The 16,177-nt window shown below is 38.7% G+C and overlaps 1 protein-coding gene across 1 annotated transcript in view; it reads right to left on the bottom strand.

The window, feature by feature from the left end:
• Positions 1-931: 931 nt before the first annotated feature.
• Positions 932-16,177, bottom strand: part of LOC107743461 (unconventional myosin-XVIIIa-like) — a 47,854-nt gene continuing 32,608 nt past the window's right edge. Inside the window, exons 24-44 of the mRNA XM_016556681.1 lie at positions 14,606-14,749; positions 14,089-14,178; positions 13,739-13,858; positions 13,151-13,268; positions 12,816-12,943; positions 12,474-12,628; positions 11,156-11,279; positions 10,796-10,996; positions 10,273-10,383; positions 10,161-10,184; positions 9,713-9,859; positions 9,516-9,629; positions 7,630-7,746; positions 6,921-7,004; positions 6,561-6,698; positions 6,020-6,205; positions 5,590-5,729; positions 5,309-5,353; positions 4,031-4,153; positions 1,785-3,247; positions 932-1,002 (exon numbers count right to left, since the gene is read on the bottom strand). Coding sequence (XP_016412167.1) covers positions 1,798-3,247; positions 4,031-4,153; positions 5,309-5,353; positions 5,590-5,729; positions 6,020-6,205; positions 6,561-6,698; positions 6,921-7,004; positions 7,630-7,746; positions 9,516-9,629; positions 9,713-9,859; positions 10,161-10,184; positions 10,273-10,383; positions 10,796-10,996; positions 11,156-11,279; positions 12,474-12,628; positions 12,816-12,943; positions 13,151-13,268; positions 13,739-13,858; positions 14,089-14,178; positions 14,606-14,749 — 3,759 coding nt within the window. The 3' untranslated portion in view covers positions 932-1,002; positions 1,785-1,797. The remainder of the gene's footprint in view (positions 1,003-1,784; positions 3,248-4,030; positions 4,154-5,308; positions 5,354-5,589; positions 5,730-6,019; positions 6,206-6,560; positions 6,699-6,920; positions 7,005-7,629; positions 7,747-9,515; positions 9,630-9,712; positions 9,860-10,160; positions 10,185-10,272; positions 10,384-10,795; positions 10,997-11,155; positions 11,280-12,473; positions 12,629-12,815; positions 12,944-13,150; positions 13,269-13,738; positions 13,859-14,088; positions 14,179-14,605; positions 14,750-16,177) is intronic.

A 16,177-nucleotide genomic window follows, 5' to 3' on the forward strand; every position in this document is an offset into this window, starting at 1 on the left:
TGTGTCAGAAATCAAGTTCACAGCCATAAAAATGGATCAGCATCTTTTATTTACAATAAAACTAATGCAAAACTCTTTCTTATATATTGCTTTCATATATCATTTTGCTTTTACTGCATAAACCACTGAACAGACAGTCTCTTGTTTGCATGTATTTTCATAGTAAAATTCTTATTTAATGCATAGAAAAACAGGGGAGGACACACACTACACATGCACACACCACACTTACCCACAGACACATCAGAAATTATTAGACTCCCATCAATAATTAATTTTGGCAGAAATTATATAGTACTAAATTATTATCTTAAATTAAGGGGTAAAAATGTCATTTAAGGCCCAAACATGAAGCACCCCCAAGAAAATAAACTGAATCATAAAGTGGTTTAGAATTAAAATGCTGCCATTCAGTAAACCAGTGCTAAATTAACTTCCTCTGGTTAACAGAAGTTCACCAGCTCATAAAGAAACAAAGGAGAGAAAGATAAATACCCTATTTCCTTAACTGCAAACTACAGTAAAGCTGTGCTACACAGTTCACTCGAGCAAATTCAAGGCAAAATATCTCATGAAGCAGGCACTCTAACCAAACAAAATAAACATTAGATAAAGACTCTCATTTCTTTTTCACAATATATGACTTCATTTTCTTGGAGGGGTTGTTCATGGAGACACGTGAGATCTAAATAAATACAAGTGCCACGCAGCTGCAGAAAAATACTCTAAAACACACTGTATATGTAGACCAGCGGTGATGAACTTTAGCCCCATTGTAGGCTATGGAGAAACCAAAGTGAATCAGTATTAGGGTAGATGAGAGGTAAACAGAGGCACTTTCAGTGCATGTGAGCAGCAGATCAGATCTATGCAGCGCTTTCCGAAGGTTGGCCATCACCATAACTGTCTTTAAGTATAGTACTCTCAGTTTGTGTAGTGTCTTCCTCTGGTCCAGTGTTGTCTTCATCATATTGCATTGAGTGTAGTCTGTAGAGAGGGGGGCTGGAGGAAGAAAAAGACAAAAGATTTTTTTAGAAACAGGAAGAGAAGGTTATAGCCACACCTTTAGACCTGTTCCTTGCGAAAGGACAGACGGACACAGTGCCATGCAAAGATCGATAGCAGGACAAAGGTCATGAGTGAATGTCCCTGACTGGTCACAAATGCACATCTACAGCAGTTCCAAAACATCCACTATGTTTGCAATAAGGTCTTGCTCAATTATCAGTTTAAACTCTACCAGAACATCTAAAGCTTTATGTACATTAATTGTGGCTTACTGTGTTTCCTAGAATATCTTTTGTTGGTCTTGGAACAAGAATTCTGTCAAATCAACAAAAAGACCTAAGCCTATCCCTTATCCTTTCCTATTACTGTAAGTACCCAACATATCCCTAACCATTACCCATAAAATCAAATGGTTGATAATAATAGGTTCATAAAGTTTTTCGAGCTTCAAAATCTAAGTCTAACCTACCAGAAAGATCTGATTGATAGTATATTGTTCCAGAACCAACAAGGAACATGTCCTACTTGGCAAAATCAAGATAAGCATTTGTGTGTTAGTATAGTACTTTATGTGGCCACACTTTGAATATATCTGTGTCTAAACCCAAAACCATGTTCAGGCAACAGTGTCATGGCATGCTGTTCAATCCAATGATACAAAGAAGGTCATTAATGTTGTACACTGTTTAGAGTTTAACGCACAGCAGAACACATCATGCGTTTAAAGAGAATCTTCTTGAAAACATCAATCCTCAGTCTGGCCCATCCAGGGTCACCTGTTAATGATCCTTAATCACTGTTAGGCTTGTAGAGATACTTCATAACCAGACTGTCCACCTTTTTCTTCTGTTTCTTTATTTCTTTTTTGCTGGGGGGTCGTTCTTCATCAGGACTTTCTGGACCCCCATCTGAGACTTTCTGTCCTGGGGTTTTCTTCACGCTGTTTGAGCTGCGGTATGAAACTGTTGATGCAGAGCTTGAAGATGATGATTCCGAGTCAGATTCTGACTTGGACGATCCAGATTCTTTCTTTCTTGACCTTCTGGATCCTCTCTTTTCTTTCTGTCTGGAATGCCGCCGAGTATGACCCTCATTGGAGGAGCTGTCAGACTCAGAGCGCCTGCTCTTCTTCTTGTTCTTCCTCTTGCTGCTCTTGGAGCTGAAGGAACTCAGCGAGCTTCCGGAACGTCCAGAATCTACAGCAGAACCTAAAGCCGAGCGTCTTAGACTGGACCCGCTGAGGCTCAGACCTTCATCGTCCTTGTCTTGCAACAAACCTTTGATGCTCTTCCTGTCGTCTTCCTCTCCTGCACCACCACCTCCCTCCTCTTCTTCATCATCTGAGACTTCTAAGCTGCGGCGTTTGAATTTAATTGGCTTGAAGCTCAGGACTTCATTGATGGCTTTTTCTAACTCAGGGTCCAAGTAGTTGCGGTGGCTCACGGGTTTAACGTCAGAAGCGTCTAGTGGGTTCTCTGAGGAGCGTAGCTGGGCTGGAGTGGACAGACTACGGCCCACCGAGCGTGGACTATATGCGGCCACACTTACAGAGTCAACATCATCATCGTCATCAACATCATCATTATTCAAACGAACTCCAAACTCGCTAAGTCGGTTGCTGCGGGCCAAGGAGATTTGTGAGCCGACGCTGGTGCTTCCAGGACTGCGGCTTCTAGATCGTTGGCTCATACTAGTACTTGTCGGCCCGTAATCACTGCGGCTGTCATCCATCCAAGAAGTACTACGTCGCAAGCTGAACCTGCTCACACCAGACTGAGCGTCATCATCTTGGCCAATCCCACGGCGTGTGGAAGCCCGGCTCGGGGCAACCGAGGACACCATGGACTCCTTGTCAAATTCTGGACTGCTTTTGGTCCAGCGACGGTCTAGGCCTTTCCTGGCCCTACTGGTAGCCTCAGAGTATGCCTGGGATATCACTGAACCCCGGTCATCCAGATCATCACCAGTCTGAGGCCTGTCTGTGGATTTGCCTTTAGCTTTGCGCAACGACAATCGGTCAGGCATGTCTGGCTGCTCCCGAAGGGCACTGAAGAGGGAGCTGTCATCCCCTGCACCTCCATTCCAGTCCTTCTGATGGGAGCGTTTCCTGTAGCTGAGCGAGCTTATCACAGACACTGGACGGCTCTCGTCCGAATCTTTTTTTACTTCCTCCTTCCCCTCTTTTCCCTCTTTCCCTTCTTTTATATCTTTCACATCTGCATTAGCAGCATTGGCGTGTCTGAGACAGACAGAAAACACATTAAAAACGGCAGAATTTCAGATGATCAATGAATGAAACAGGATGATACCCGTGACAGAGATAAACATGAATTCAAAGAACGAAAGAGATTTGAGAGGTAATTTAGGAGCATATTTTATACCAACCCCAGAAATAAACTTAAAAGGATTAAACTCCTAATGGCAGTTGTGTAACCACACCATACTAATACTACTGAGGAACAGAACAGTAACAGCAGCTCCTGGTGAGACAGTCATGAATCCAACACCATCAAATGCTGTCTTGAGCTTATTAGCAATTCTCACAGATGGAGAAGACATATGTAAGTCTTGGCTGGTACTCTGATAAAACACATCAGTAGCGCCCCCAATGTTCTTATCCTGTAGCTACAAAAGCTGCCTATACTCTTTGAACAACTGTTCAATCAGCTTTCCACAGAAAACTCATGGAGGATTAAATGAAACACTGTAAATTAAATATGCATCTGTTAAAGACATATTTTGTATAACTTGAAAGGGGTTCACTAGCTTATAGATTAGAACACTAAAATTCACAAAACTATTTTTTTTTTGTCTTTAAAGCTTTCAAATGATCATCTTATCAAAATATTAATTTATACTTCCAGAAAAAAACATTCATTAAACGTAAACAAACTCATCATTTAGTCACTAGTTTCCCACCAATATTAAGTGTGGTTTGATTTCTCCAGCTCTGGGGATCGTCAAATGATCTCAATCCTTGAAATGAAACTCTAATATGCAACTAAAAGGATTCCATACTGACCTGGTGGTCTTCTGGGTGCCCTCATCAGAGAGTGTCTTGGTGGATCCTTTGCTCTTGGAGAGCAATGACTTCACCCCATCCACGCGGTCCTCCACTTCAGAGTCCATATCTGATTCATCTCCACTGCCAACAAGAGAAGCTCAATCAAATGTAGCAGCTGACATAAAGGTCATTTTGGCTGGTCAGGGCAAGAGGGTCACGATACTTCAGTTAGTTGTTAGTACCACAACAACAAGTGGTTTCAATAAAAGAAATTGGGGAAAAGAGGATTTCAATCTGTTCCACAACAACTGCCTCTATTTTAGAAGATAGGAGAGAGAGAGAAACCGCTCACATCGAACACTGAAGTCAGATCTTTTGCTGCATTTTATCTGTGGAGATCTGAGAATGCAGTGGTACATGTCAGATCATTCCCATGAGCCTTTGCAGTTACTATTATAGTTTGATTTTAGGAATATACACAAAAGCTTATACAAGTATAAATCTGTCTACAAAAATTGCACAAACACACAATCAGGGACGCCATACAGTGGCTACAGATGTTTCTGGAGAATTTTAACGTTCTGTCACACAATTTAAAGCTTAAGCACACACACAGCTCACATTCAAACACTAATCGACTGTGACAATCTGCTTCTATTGGTTGCATATCGCAGTTCCACCCTATTACAGCAAATCAACCCGAATGCAATTGATTCCCCCCTTCCCAAATCCGAGCAGTTAGACTTGCACAACAACACACATGAACACATCACAACTTGCTAAGTAGTTAAGATAAGTAGCAAGTTAAGTAGCAAGTTTTTCTTGAAATTCACAGAACACCTGGGGAACTTTATGCAGAATCAAAATTCACTCTGGAAGTGGAAACTTAATATATAAATATGGATTTTCAAACAAACACACAATGAAAACAGGTCTAGAGTGGGATTCATTTTAACAATGTTTTTTTTATATTTTCATATTTTCCTGGGTGTATAAATGGCTCTGATGAAAAGATGGCTGGTGGAATGGGCAAAAACAGATGAGCAACACATAATGATATTGTTAAACGTACAGCACATGCTCATGAAGACAGGAAAATGCTGCTGTATTAAATCAGTTATTGGACTAATAATTCTTCCCATTTCAGCTGAAAATAATACTTGCCATGTGAGACTTCACATGGTTTGTTGGACTGCAGATTAATACAACAGCATTTTCACATGTTCTTACAATGAATAGCATTACAAACTCAAACCAACAAACAGCTGAGAAACAAACACCATTTAGTATCCTCACGTTTTGTTCTTTCTTTTCTGATACTTTGTCACCATGTCTTGTAAACTGCCAAAAATAAAATAAAAATAGACGAAAATAAAGGGAAAAAGGGAAAATGAGTAAGCAGTTGATCATATAAAAAAAAATTGGAGACAAGAAACAAAAGTAGAAGAAGAAAAGCAAAAGAACTCAAAAAACGTTTACTATGTAAACGATAGTAACATGCAGTGGTCATCCTGATCAACTTCAAGAGAATTGTTGCCATGGGAACAGTGGCACTGACAGGAGACTAATCCTCATACCTGTTGATGAGGTCATCATCATCATCTGTCTCCATTTCATCTTCCATAGCAGCCTGCAGGTCCCCAATCCGCTTAAAGGCCAACTTCAAATCTGCTTGTAAGCTCTGATTGGCTGCTTCCAGACTTTCAATATCCATTTCCTGTTAAAGTCCAACCAGAGTTATAAAAAAAAATGACCACAGTTTTACCACCGTAATCATAGTGTGTTTTATGCAGTACCATTACATTTACCTAACCATGGTAATGAGGAGCCATCTATGGTTTTACCAGTGGCCTTACTACAAATACCACAGTTAAACTATGGTTACTATGCAAGAACTATGTCACTTTTCATAAAAGATCCTTTGCTGCAGTTTCCCTTCATTATACTGTAGTTGCTATAGAGATGACAAGAGAATCTCCATCCAGCAGGAGGCGCTCTGGAACTCACCAGCTCATGTTTTTTGCGACTGGCTTCTGCCTCTTTCTTAGACAGTTCAGTCATCTCCTCCTTAATGTCCCGGGTCTGCCGTTGCATGCGCTTGTTCTGATCCTTCTCCCGGTTTTCGCTGGCAATACGCTGGTCTCGTTCCTCAGTCATCTTCTCCAGGTTTTCCTTCAGCCGTGTTACAAGAGACTGGAGGATGAACGTGAACAGACGGAAAAGCCAGAGATTTAGAGCTCATAAAAAAGAGAGACAGAAACACACTGAAGCAATTCACTATAGATGAATTGTAGCCACTGATGGAGTTGTTTATCTGCATGTGCAATGGACGTTATTTTAGCACCCAGTTCACTAAAAGAATTATGCATGGAATAAAATAAAAATTACTTATAACATTAAATCAAACGAAAGCTAAAAAGAAATTTAGGACTAAAATACAAAATGAAAAAAAAAAAAAATTACTGAATTTTTCAGAACGATCCTACTTCAGTGTCCTGCTATGAATTAATTAAATTTGCCAGGCAGTATGAGCCGTCACATGACTCACCTCCAGACGTTTGGTCTGGGTCCTCTCATATTCTAGTTTGGTCTCTAGTTCACGGATTTTGGCTTCCTGACGGCTGACCAGCGATTTCTCCACCATAGATTGTTCCTGAAATTCAAGCTGTGACTGCAGGGAGTGAAGCTGCCAAAAATAAAAAATAAAAACACACTGACTCATGTCTCAGACCACATTCAACCAGCCCTCTGCTTCTCTCTCACTGCATGGGTCCTAACCATCTACAAATCCACCATATAGCTACTGTAGAAAATAATGATTGAGGGGATAGGAGGCAATTTCGGGCTCCCGCAAAGAATAAAGAAAGCATCTGCCTTTTTAGTGTAGTGTAGGGGATTTTTTTGTTACCTTGTCCTGGATCTCTTGTTTTTCCTTCATGGCCTCCTCCACCTGGGTCTGCAGGTCACTGATCTGCACCAGATCTCTTGTAGACTAAACACACACACACAAACATATGTAACATATACAGTTAATTTGAACTCTTAATCTGTGCTAGTAGTATTTTAAATGTTTTTTAAAGCTGTTGATATACACCTATATAAATGTATAATCTTTGACTTTTTATATCATACACATTTTTTGTTTTTGAAAGAAGTCTCTTACATTCACCAAAGCTGCATTTATTTGATCAAAATACACTAAAAACAGTAATATTGTGAAATATAATAACAATTTTAAATAACTAGTAAACTTTCTATTTGAAAATATTGTAAAATATAATTTATTCCCCTGATGTCAAAGCTGAAAGTCTTCAGTGTCACATGATCCTTCAGAAATCATTCTAATATGCTGATCTGCTTCTCAAGAAACATTTCTTATTATTATCAATTTTGAAAACAGTTGTGCTGCTTAATATTTTTTGGAAACTTTTTTCAGGATTCTTTGATGAATATAAAGTTCAAAAGAACAGCATTTAAATAGAAATAGAAGTTTTCCGTAACATTATAAATGTTACTTTTGATCAATTGAATGCATCCTTGCTGAGTACAAGTATTCATTTCTTTAGAAAAAATCTTCCTGACCCCAAACTTTAATGGTACTATATATATGAGGTCACCTGAGCCACTGCAGCTTTGTGTTTCTTCATGAGTTCGTTCATGTCCTCCTGATCCTCCTCAAAGCGAGATTGCAGGTCATTCTTCTCTCTCTGTAGACGACTTATCTGCTCCTCCAACTGAGGGAGACAGAACAGACAGGGTTGGATGAGTACCTTGAATAGTTTTATTCACAGATTTCTAGTATGAGGAATTGTCACACAACCTGTCCATGTTGCCATCTGTCTGATTTGGCAGATCAATACCATTCCAAAATACTGCAGAGTTTGATTGGATGCACAGAGTTTGACATCAACAACAAAATATGATTTCTCATTCCCTTTGAAAACTACCAAACCTGTTTATTACACACACACACACACACACACACACACACACACATATATATTAGCTATATCTAATAGTTGCATTTTATGTGTTGTTTTTCTCTGCTCTCCATGACATAACTTTTAATAACAGAACACTTCCCATAATACAGCCACAGTAGCACTGCAAGTACATTTTAACAAGTACATTTCTGCAATTTTAGAGAAAGAGTTTAGAGTAACATTTCAGTGTGGGACTAAAACACTGTCATTACACACGGTAATTGCATATTTCTGGTTGAGGCTGTGATGAGGAGATTATACCCTTAAACTCTTCTATTTGACATCATCTCCTCTTCCTCAGAAATAATAAATCAAATGCACACCCCAAGTGAACCATTAAAATCTGAGTACCATAATTTTAGAGTACTGAAAGAGCCTATAGCATGAATGGGGGAGGAATCAGAGAAGATTAGCTGCACTGATATTCATTTTATCTCCATCCTTTTTCTGCCCTCAGCGAGGTAAAATGTGAAGTGACAAAATCAGAATAGGCCTATATTTAAGATATAAAATTCCATGTGGATCAGGATTTGTGTCAATGAGATTTCACTGTAGGTGGAGCCAGACAGCATGACGCTGCAGGAATAAAAACCAAGCAACTGTCAAAATGTCTTGTCAGCTGTCATAGTCACAGTCAGTTAGGACAAACACATAAACATGGAAGAGACAGGATTTAATGCTTTATCGCGTCATGCTTGGTTAGGACACCGTGATTCAGGGTTTCTTTATCTCACTCTGGAGGTTTACATTTTGTCCCTCTGGAATATTTATTCTAAATGGTTTTTCCATCAGCCTGAGCAGGCCAATGATTGAACTGTAAGCACTTTATTTCTCTTTGCCTAGCAGTTTGAGTAAATCCTGACACATTTACTGTTCTATTCAACTCAACAGATGAATTTTGCCTCAAAACTAACATATTTCCCCACAATGGCTCTAACAAATCTGGTGGACAATATGAAGTTTTCTAAAGTAGGAAAACACGTTTTGAACGGCACAATCTATTCTCTGTAAATTCTTAAAGGAGATGTTGATGACTCGCATTCTGTTGTCTGTAATGATCGACTGATCAATTTCACACAGTGAAGTGCTCAGTAATTGGAGGAACTAAATAAAACTTGTGAAACATCTGAAAATGTGGGTTAATTTCTTAATATTTTTAGAGTTGAAATGGTCATAAATGTTGTATAAGATCATGTCTTGTTTATGAACAATGAACTGTTTAAACAAAACGAACAAAACAATCAAACAGTAAATGAACAACCCAAACAATTGCTTAAGCAAGTAAACAATAAACAAAAGACAGTAATCAGACAGTAAACAAACATCTTAAACAACTAAAGGACAAACAATACAGTAAACAAACACTCTAAAAACAAACAAGCAAACAGTAAAGAAAGAGCCCAAACAATCATATATAAATAAATGTACTTATGTTTGAACAAACATGTGAATAAAACATTAAAACATGTCCTGTTTTCTGACCACTGAAATGTTTCCAAATAAAATAGAATATGACTCACAGCCATCTTGGCTTTTGTGATGTCGTCCATCTGGATATGAAGGTCCTCAATTTCCAGCTCCATAGACTTGCGTGCTTTAACTGCAGCTGCGCAGGCAAACTCTGACTCCTCCAACTAAACCAGATACAACACACATACATACACTCCTATTTGATTTATCGATCTAGAGAGGGACATTAATTATCATTTGATTCTACCTTATTTTTGAGTGCGATGATCTCTCTTTTGCTGGGCACATTACTCTTTAGGTGGTCCAGCATCATCTGCGCATCAGCCAGAAGAACTTTTGTACGCTTCAGGTCCTTCCTGAGACGTTTCTCTGTCTCTACATCCCTCTGACCAACCTGTTATATGGTGTAATACTGTGTTATGCTTTGTTGAGTGTAGTGTTGTACACAGCAAAATCCCCAAAGTCAACTCTGCTCAGAGTACATATTGTCCCAATCTATAGAGTGTTAAAGTAACACTGAAGCAGAGTTACCACTGTTGAGGATTATGTGATATGTTTTCATGTCTAAAAGCCTGAGCAGTAGTTGTTCATCTTCAACATTGTTAACAGCGGGTTTTCTTTACTAATGCTCACTCATCAAATAATTAATTGCTTAATTATCCCATTAACTTTAACTCGGCTTCAGTGTTACTTTAACACTCTAGATCCATCTGCTTCAGCTACCCACACACATTTCAAAAGACCCATTAGGAAACATGGAGGTCTCAAATTGTGTGATTTGATTGTGTTCAGATCCTGTTTGTTCACCTTCTTACTGCAGGACAGTCTGATCTCCTCCACTTCCTCGTCTTTACTGTCCAGCTCTTTAGAGTGCGTTTGTTTCAGTCTCTCCATCTCCATTTCCAAACGGAGTTTAGCCTAAATAACACACACAGATCAGATGAGGTTAACTGTTGATAATATCCTCTGAAAAATAAAAAGTTTCCAAATTTACTTTTCCACTCTTCTGCAATGAACGATGTTATTTTAATATTATTTACATACTAGTATTTATAAATATATTAAATTAGTTTTAATTTTAGTTCAGGTTTTAGTAATTTTTTTATATTTTTATTTAATTTTATTTTTATTTCAGTTTTAGTTTTCAGTTACATTTATAATTTTTTAAGATTTTCATCTAATTTTACTTTATTTCAGCTTCCATGTTTCCATTAATGAAAATAATTTTTAATAGTTTTAGTTTTAGTTAACAATAACAATGGCTCTGAATAGAACACCATATAATTCAGAGTCGCTATCCATCTTTGATTCGAACGTTTTTAGCTTGTACCTGTTCCAGCATCTGAATGGTTCCAGCCTGTTCATCAAGCTCCTCCTCTTGATCTTTGACCTTTGCTTCCAGGTCACGCAGTTGCTTCTTAACCTTTGCGAGTGAAGCCTCGTCTTTCGACTCCTGAGAGGAGAGATCCTGGAGCTCGGATTCCAGCTGCTCTACTTTCAGACTGACCGTACACAGCTCTGTGTCCTTCTCCTGTTTGTTAAATTATGAATTTTGTCATTAGCTGATGGTTTTGTGGTTTTATCAAAAGCAATTTACCGTAGACTTATTACAGAAACCTGAAGTTATGTAGGCATCTTGCTACATAAGGATGCGAGAGAGAAACATTCACTTATCTATCTTGAGTCTCACCTGTAGCTGTTGTCTGATTGTAAACACCTCACCAGTTAGCACATCTCTCTCGCGGCCCAGTTTCTCCCGCTGGTTCCTCTCCTTCTGTAGTTCCTCTTGAAACTGGTTCTTCTCCACATCAAACCTGCCAGAAATGTCAGAAGATAGACAGGTTTTGAGACATGTAATTTCAAGAGCAACATGATAATCTGCTCATATCTACAAAGGTCATAATCTAGCAAACACAAACTTCAGTCGGTAGGCATTCAAGCAAACATTTCCTCATCTGCTTCTGATTTTGTAGATTTTCATCTGCATTGTTAGTAGAAAAGTGTTGGATTTTGAGTTTTGAGTAAGCCTCTTTTTCCTTTTTCAATTCTCCAGATGCTGGAAATTCTGTGAGCAAAATGAAGTCTATGCATTGAGGTTACTCGTGAATCGTCAAGCATGTTGAGATTTAGTTCCAGCTCTACGTCTGATCTGCTATGTTTTTTAGCTATGAGCAACATCAGCCAAATACTAAACACACACACCCAAATAAAAACAGTCCAGCAATAAACAAACCCAACCACAAGCTCAAACAACCAGACAGTAAATGAACAGTAAATATATAAATAACAAAACACTCAAAAGAGTAAATAAACAGCCCAAACAATCGAACAGTAAACAAACAGCTTAAACAACAAACAGTAAATAAAGAGCTCAAATAGAGATGTAATCATACAATAAACAATAAATTGAGATATCTAGGAATAAACAATGAGTAAACGAACAGCTCAAACTATAAATGAATAGCCCAACTAATCAGAAAGTAAACAAACTGCTGAAACCAAAAGAGTAATTAGACAGTAAATAGACAGCTTTAACTAAACAGCAAACAAAAGACAGTAATCAGACAGTATATGAACAGCCTAAACGGCACACCAAAGACAGTAAACAAACAGCTTAAACAACTAAACAACAAACAAAAGACAGTAATTAAGTAAACAAGCAACTTAAACAACAAACAGCAAACAATCAAACAGTAAAGAAAGAGCCCAAACAATCATACAGTAACCAAACAACATAATAAACTGTTTACTGTACTGTATGATTGAACAAACTGTATGATTAAACAATGAGCAAACAAACAGCCCAAAAAATAACGTAAACAAACCACTGAAACGATCAAACAGTAAACAAACCAAAAGCCCAAAAATAAACAGCCCAAACAATCAAACAGTAAATGTATGGCCCAAACAACCACAGAGTAAACAATAATCAGAAATCTCTATAATCAGACCCCGGCAGGAGACTGAAGACACAGACTGAGGTATGTGTGTGTATGATTGGCTCTTACTTCCTCTGCTTTCTCTCAAGCTCATGGTTGCGTCCCTCTTGATTTTCCAGGTGCAGTTTGGTGTCTTGCAGTTCAGCTGCCAGCCGCTGGCATTTCTTCTTCAGCTGCTGGACTGAACGCTGGGACTCCTCGTGGTCAGCCTGCAAGTCCCCTAACTTCACAGAGAAAGAGACGGGAAGGTGAAGTTTATAAAAGTCTAAAGATTCTGAAGTGTTGCTGGTCAACGTCAGAGTATCATTTATTTTAGCAGAGTTTGAATTCAGATACATTTCACACTGTGTGTAGTCTGTCAGCAGGCCTAGTGTTTGTGCACTGTGTGTGTATTTACTGTGCGATACTAACTTTTCTCTCCAAGTGTCTCTTGTTCTGTTGTTCTGTCTCCAGCTTGTCATCCATCTCCTGCTGGAGTTTTTTCTTTGTGAATTCTGTGTGTCTGATGACACGTTCATATTTCAGCCTCCATTCACCTCCTGACATGCACAAACGCACAGAGACAGATTTTTTCACAGTTGTTGTTTTGATGAGCTGTTTGTGTGTGTGTGTGTTTTCAGCAGTTTTTGACCAAACTGGCCCTCTTTTCATTCCCAGCAGCCAAAAAATGCTATGTTCTTATTAAAATGAAGCATTTCCATAATCAGCTTCAAATGTTGTCTGATTGTGTTTCTTTTTTTTTTTACCAGAATCATCACCATCATTGTCCACCTCGCCATTGAGTTCTGATGCTTGGAGGAGTCTGGCCTCCATGATCTCCATCTCCATGGACTCCATCTGCTTCTTCACAGCGTCAAACTTCACCTGAGTTTCAGAAAAAGAAAAGAACAGGTATGTTCTACAGCAGCCCACTCACAAAATATACTCCTACCACAACTTTCACAGTTTATAAAAACTATAAAAATCATGGATTGACTTTTCAGTCAATCCATGACACAAGCAACTCATAATTTAAAGTAGTTCAACTACAGTAAATCTACACTTATGAAAAAGTACTTAGCTACACTACAAGCTACTAGATGCCATATTGTTTACCATATTAAAAACAAGTGATTTTACTTAGTATTTTGAACTGTTACTAAACAGCAGCATTTTACTAAATATTGAACCAAAAAAAGTCATAAAATGTTATCTTTAAGTCACTGGAAAAAACAATACTATTTTACTAAATTATGTTACTTAAAAACAGTTAGCCTAGTAGCATCTGTCCTTTAGTTAGTTACTCCCATCACTGTTTAATAAAGACTGAAGCAGGTTTGATGGTGTTCATGTACCTGCATATTCTTCATGTCCTTCTCCAAACGCAATCTTTCGCTTGTTTCCGTCTCCAGCAGCTGGGATGTGGACTCCGCAGAATTTCTCTCATCTGAAAGCTCTGCAGTCAGCTCTGTGTTCTATATAAACACACTTTCTACATAAACACAAGGCTTTCTGCATTTTTATATTTTCATTAAGACATCACTTACTACGTTTATTGTCTAACCTTTTGGAGACACTCGGCCTATCTAACTCAAAAACAACACCCTTTGCTTTCTCAACATTTCTCTGGTTTTCTTGAAGCAGGACAGCAAAAATGAGGCCCTGCTTTGCATTTGAAATTAAATAAGATGCTTGCATCTCTTACTCGGCTCTCCAGACGATCCGAGGTCAGCCGTAGCTCATTTCTTTCCTTCTCCACTTTCTCCAGCTTCAACTTCAGATGCATGATCTCCTCCTACAAGTCAAAACAACAATTTTATCTCCAGCAAAAGATAATACTGAATATTTAGATAAGAACAAGACAATTTTTGGCCTGAGGCTTGCTGAGCTAATATTATATGATCTGGTGTTTTGATCAGGAAAGATCTTTCTGCCTTCAGGTGAGTTCAGGAAGGGGCCAGACGGCAATGTTGCATTGCTGAAGCAAATGCTTTGAGCTGGGATTGAGATGTAGGATTGAGATGTGATAGCAGCAGGAATCAAAGAGAAGTCTCAGCTCTAATGCTGATGCAACAAAAGCCCTCAGATCATGTCATCTTTAAGGCAAACGCGTCCACACACACACACACAGATAAACCTTCGAGCTCTACTGTAAACTGACAGAAGCTTTGCATAGCGAGCAAACCAGGGAATGAAATAAAGAGTAAGATGGAAAGTCTCACATCTTTTCCACGAATCTGTTCTTCGCTGAGCTGAACCTCTACTAGAGGTCGTACTGTGGTGAAGAGCTTCCACCAGGGCCAGTCCTTCACACCACGATTCTTCTTAATGTTCTTCTGGACACAACGGATAGCCAAATCCTGGATCTGAGAGACAGAGAGGGATTTGTTTTAGATTATTTAAAGTGAAAGTTCATCTGAAAAATGAAAATTCATGTCGTTATAATTTATTATAGCACATAAGTCGTCATAGGTCGAAACTTTCAAGCAGCCTCAGTTTTTATTCATTTTCATTATATAAAATACAGTGGCCCAAATATTCATCAGCTTTTATGTTTTAGGGGGAAAAAAGCAATAGAGGTTTGGAATGACACGAGGATGAGTAAATCATGACAGAGTATTCATTTTGACCGAACTATTCCTATAATTCCTGCATTACATGGGTTCAGAACAGGCTGATGATACAGATCTCCATCTGTGAATGACATGATGGTTGCATTAACAGCGCGGCATGAAATGATTAATGTTCCTTTGCAAACACAATCATAAAAGCCACAGTATGACTTTGATATGACATTTTTGAGAAAGTACTGAAAGACTTGCAAACCAAAACTGTAAATCCGACTGGAATTAATTAAATGCACATTATGAAGAATTGAGAGGATTTGATTCAGAGGCCCAACTGCATGCCATGATCTGTGTTCAGAGGAGCTTTTATTAATTTGAGAACTTCTAATGACTAATAATTCTAGGGAGACTAAACAGGAGAGCACTTAAGAGAAGTGTGTTTTTTTCAGTATTAAAATACTTTCTACTACAGTTTAATATACAGAGACAAGTAAGTAATTTGTAGGTTAATTCCCTCAAAAAGTGTAAAGACTTCTGTGGTGCTTTCAAAACATTCTTCGGTTTGTTTGAGCTGCACATCACCAGCAACATTGGCACAACCAATGGATTGAGTTTGGGGCAGAACTGTTTGTTTGGCTGACCAATGGGAGACGGGGGGAGTTTTTTGTCTGCAGTTCTGCTCGGTGACACTAGTGTTGCAGAAATGACATGCTTCAGCTTAAAGGTGACATATCATGAAAATCTGACTTTTCCAGGTTTTAAGTGCTATAATCAGGTCCCTGGTGCATCTACCAACCAAGGAAACGTGAAAAAGATTAACCCAATCACTTTGTTTAGGTAAGCCTTTTTCTGCAAGCGTCTGAGAAAATGAGCGCGTCTGATTTCGCTCCCTTGGTGACGTGGCAAAGGGATCTCATTATAATATTAACGCCCCTTAATCTGTAAACTTCCACTCAAGGCACCGTCATTTTGATTTCACAAGCGACAACGGTGTACCAGCTCTAATGCCATGGCGAAAGTTTGAGCAAAACATGCTAACTGTTCTGTCTTTGGCTGCACAGACGAGCACAGAACACTATTTAGAGTCCCAGCCTCAGAGGAGACAAGAGAGCAGTGGATTTATTGATTTTTTAGGCTACTCTATATTGCTGCTGCCACACAGATCTAAAATAAACAAGCGATTTATTTCCCAGCTGTTTACCTTCACAGACATAACCAACTGTTTTT

The sequence above is a fragment of the Sinocyclocheilus rhinocerous genome, unplaced genomic scaffold, assembly GCF_001515625.1.
Source record: "Sinocyclocheilus rhinocerous isolate Xijiao unplaced genomic scaffold, SAMN03320098_v1.1 scaffold106, whole genome shotgun sequence".
In the NCBI taxonomy this organism is placed as follows: domain Eukaryota; kingdom Metazoa; phylum Chordata; class Actinopteri; order Cypriniformes; family Cyprinidae; genus Sinocyclocheilus; species Sinocyclocheilus rhinocerous.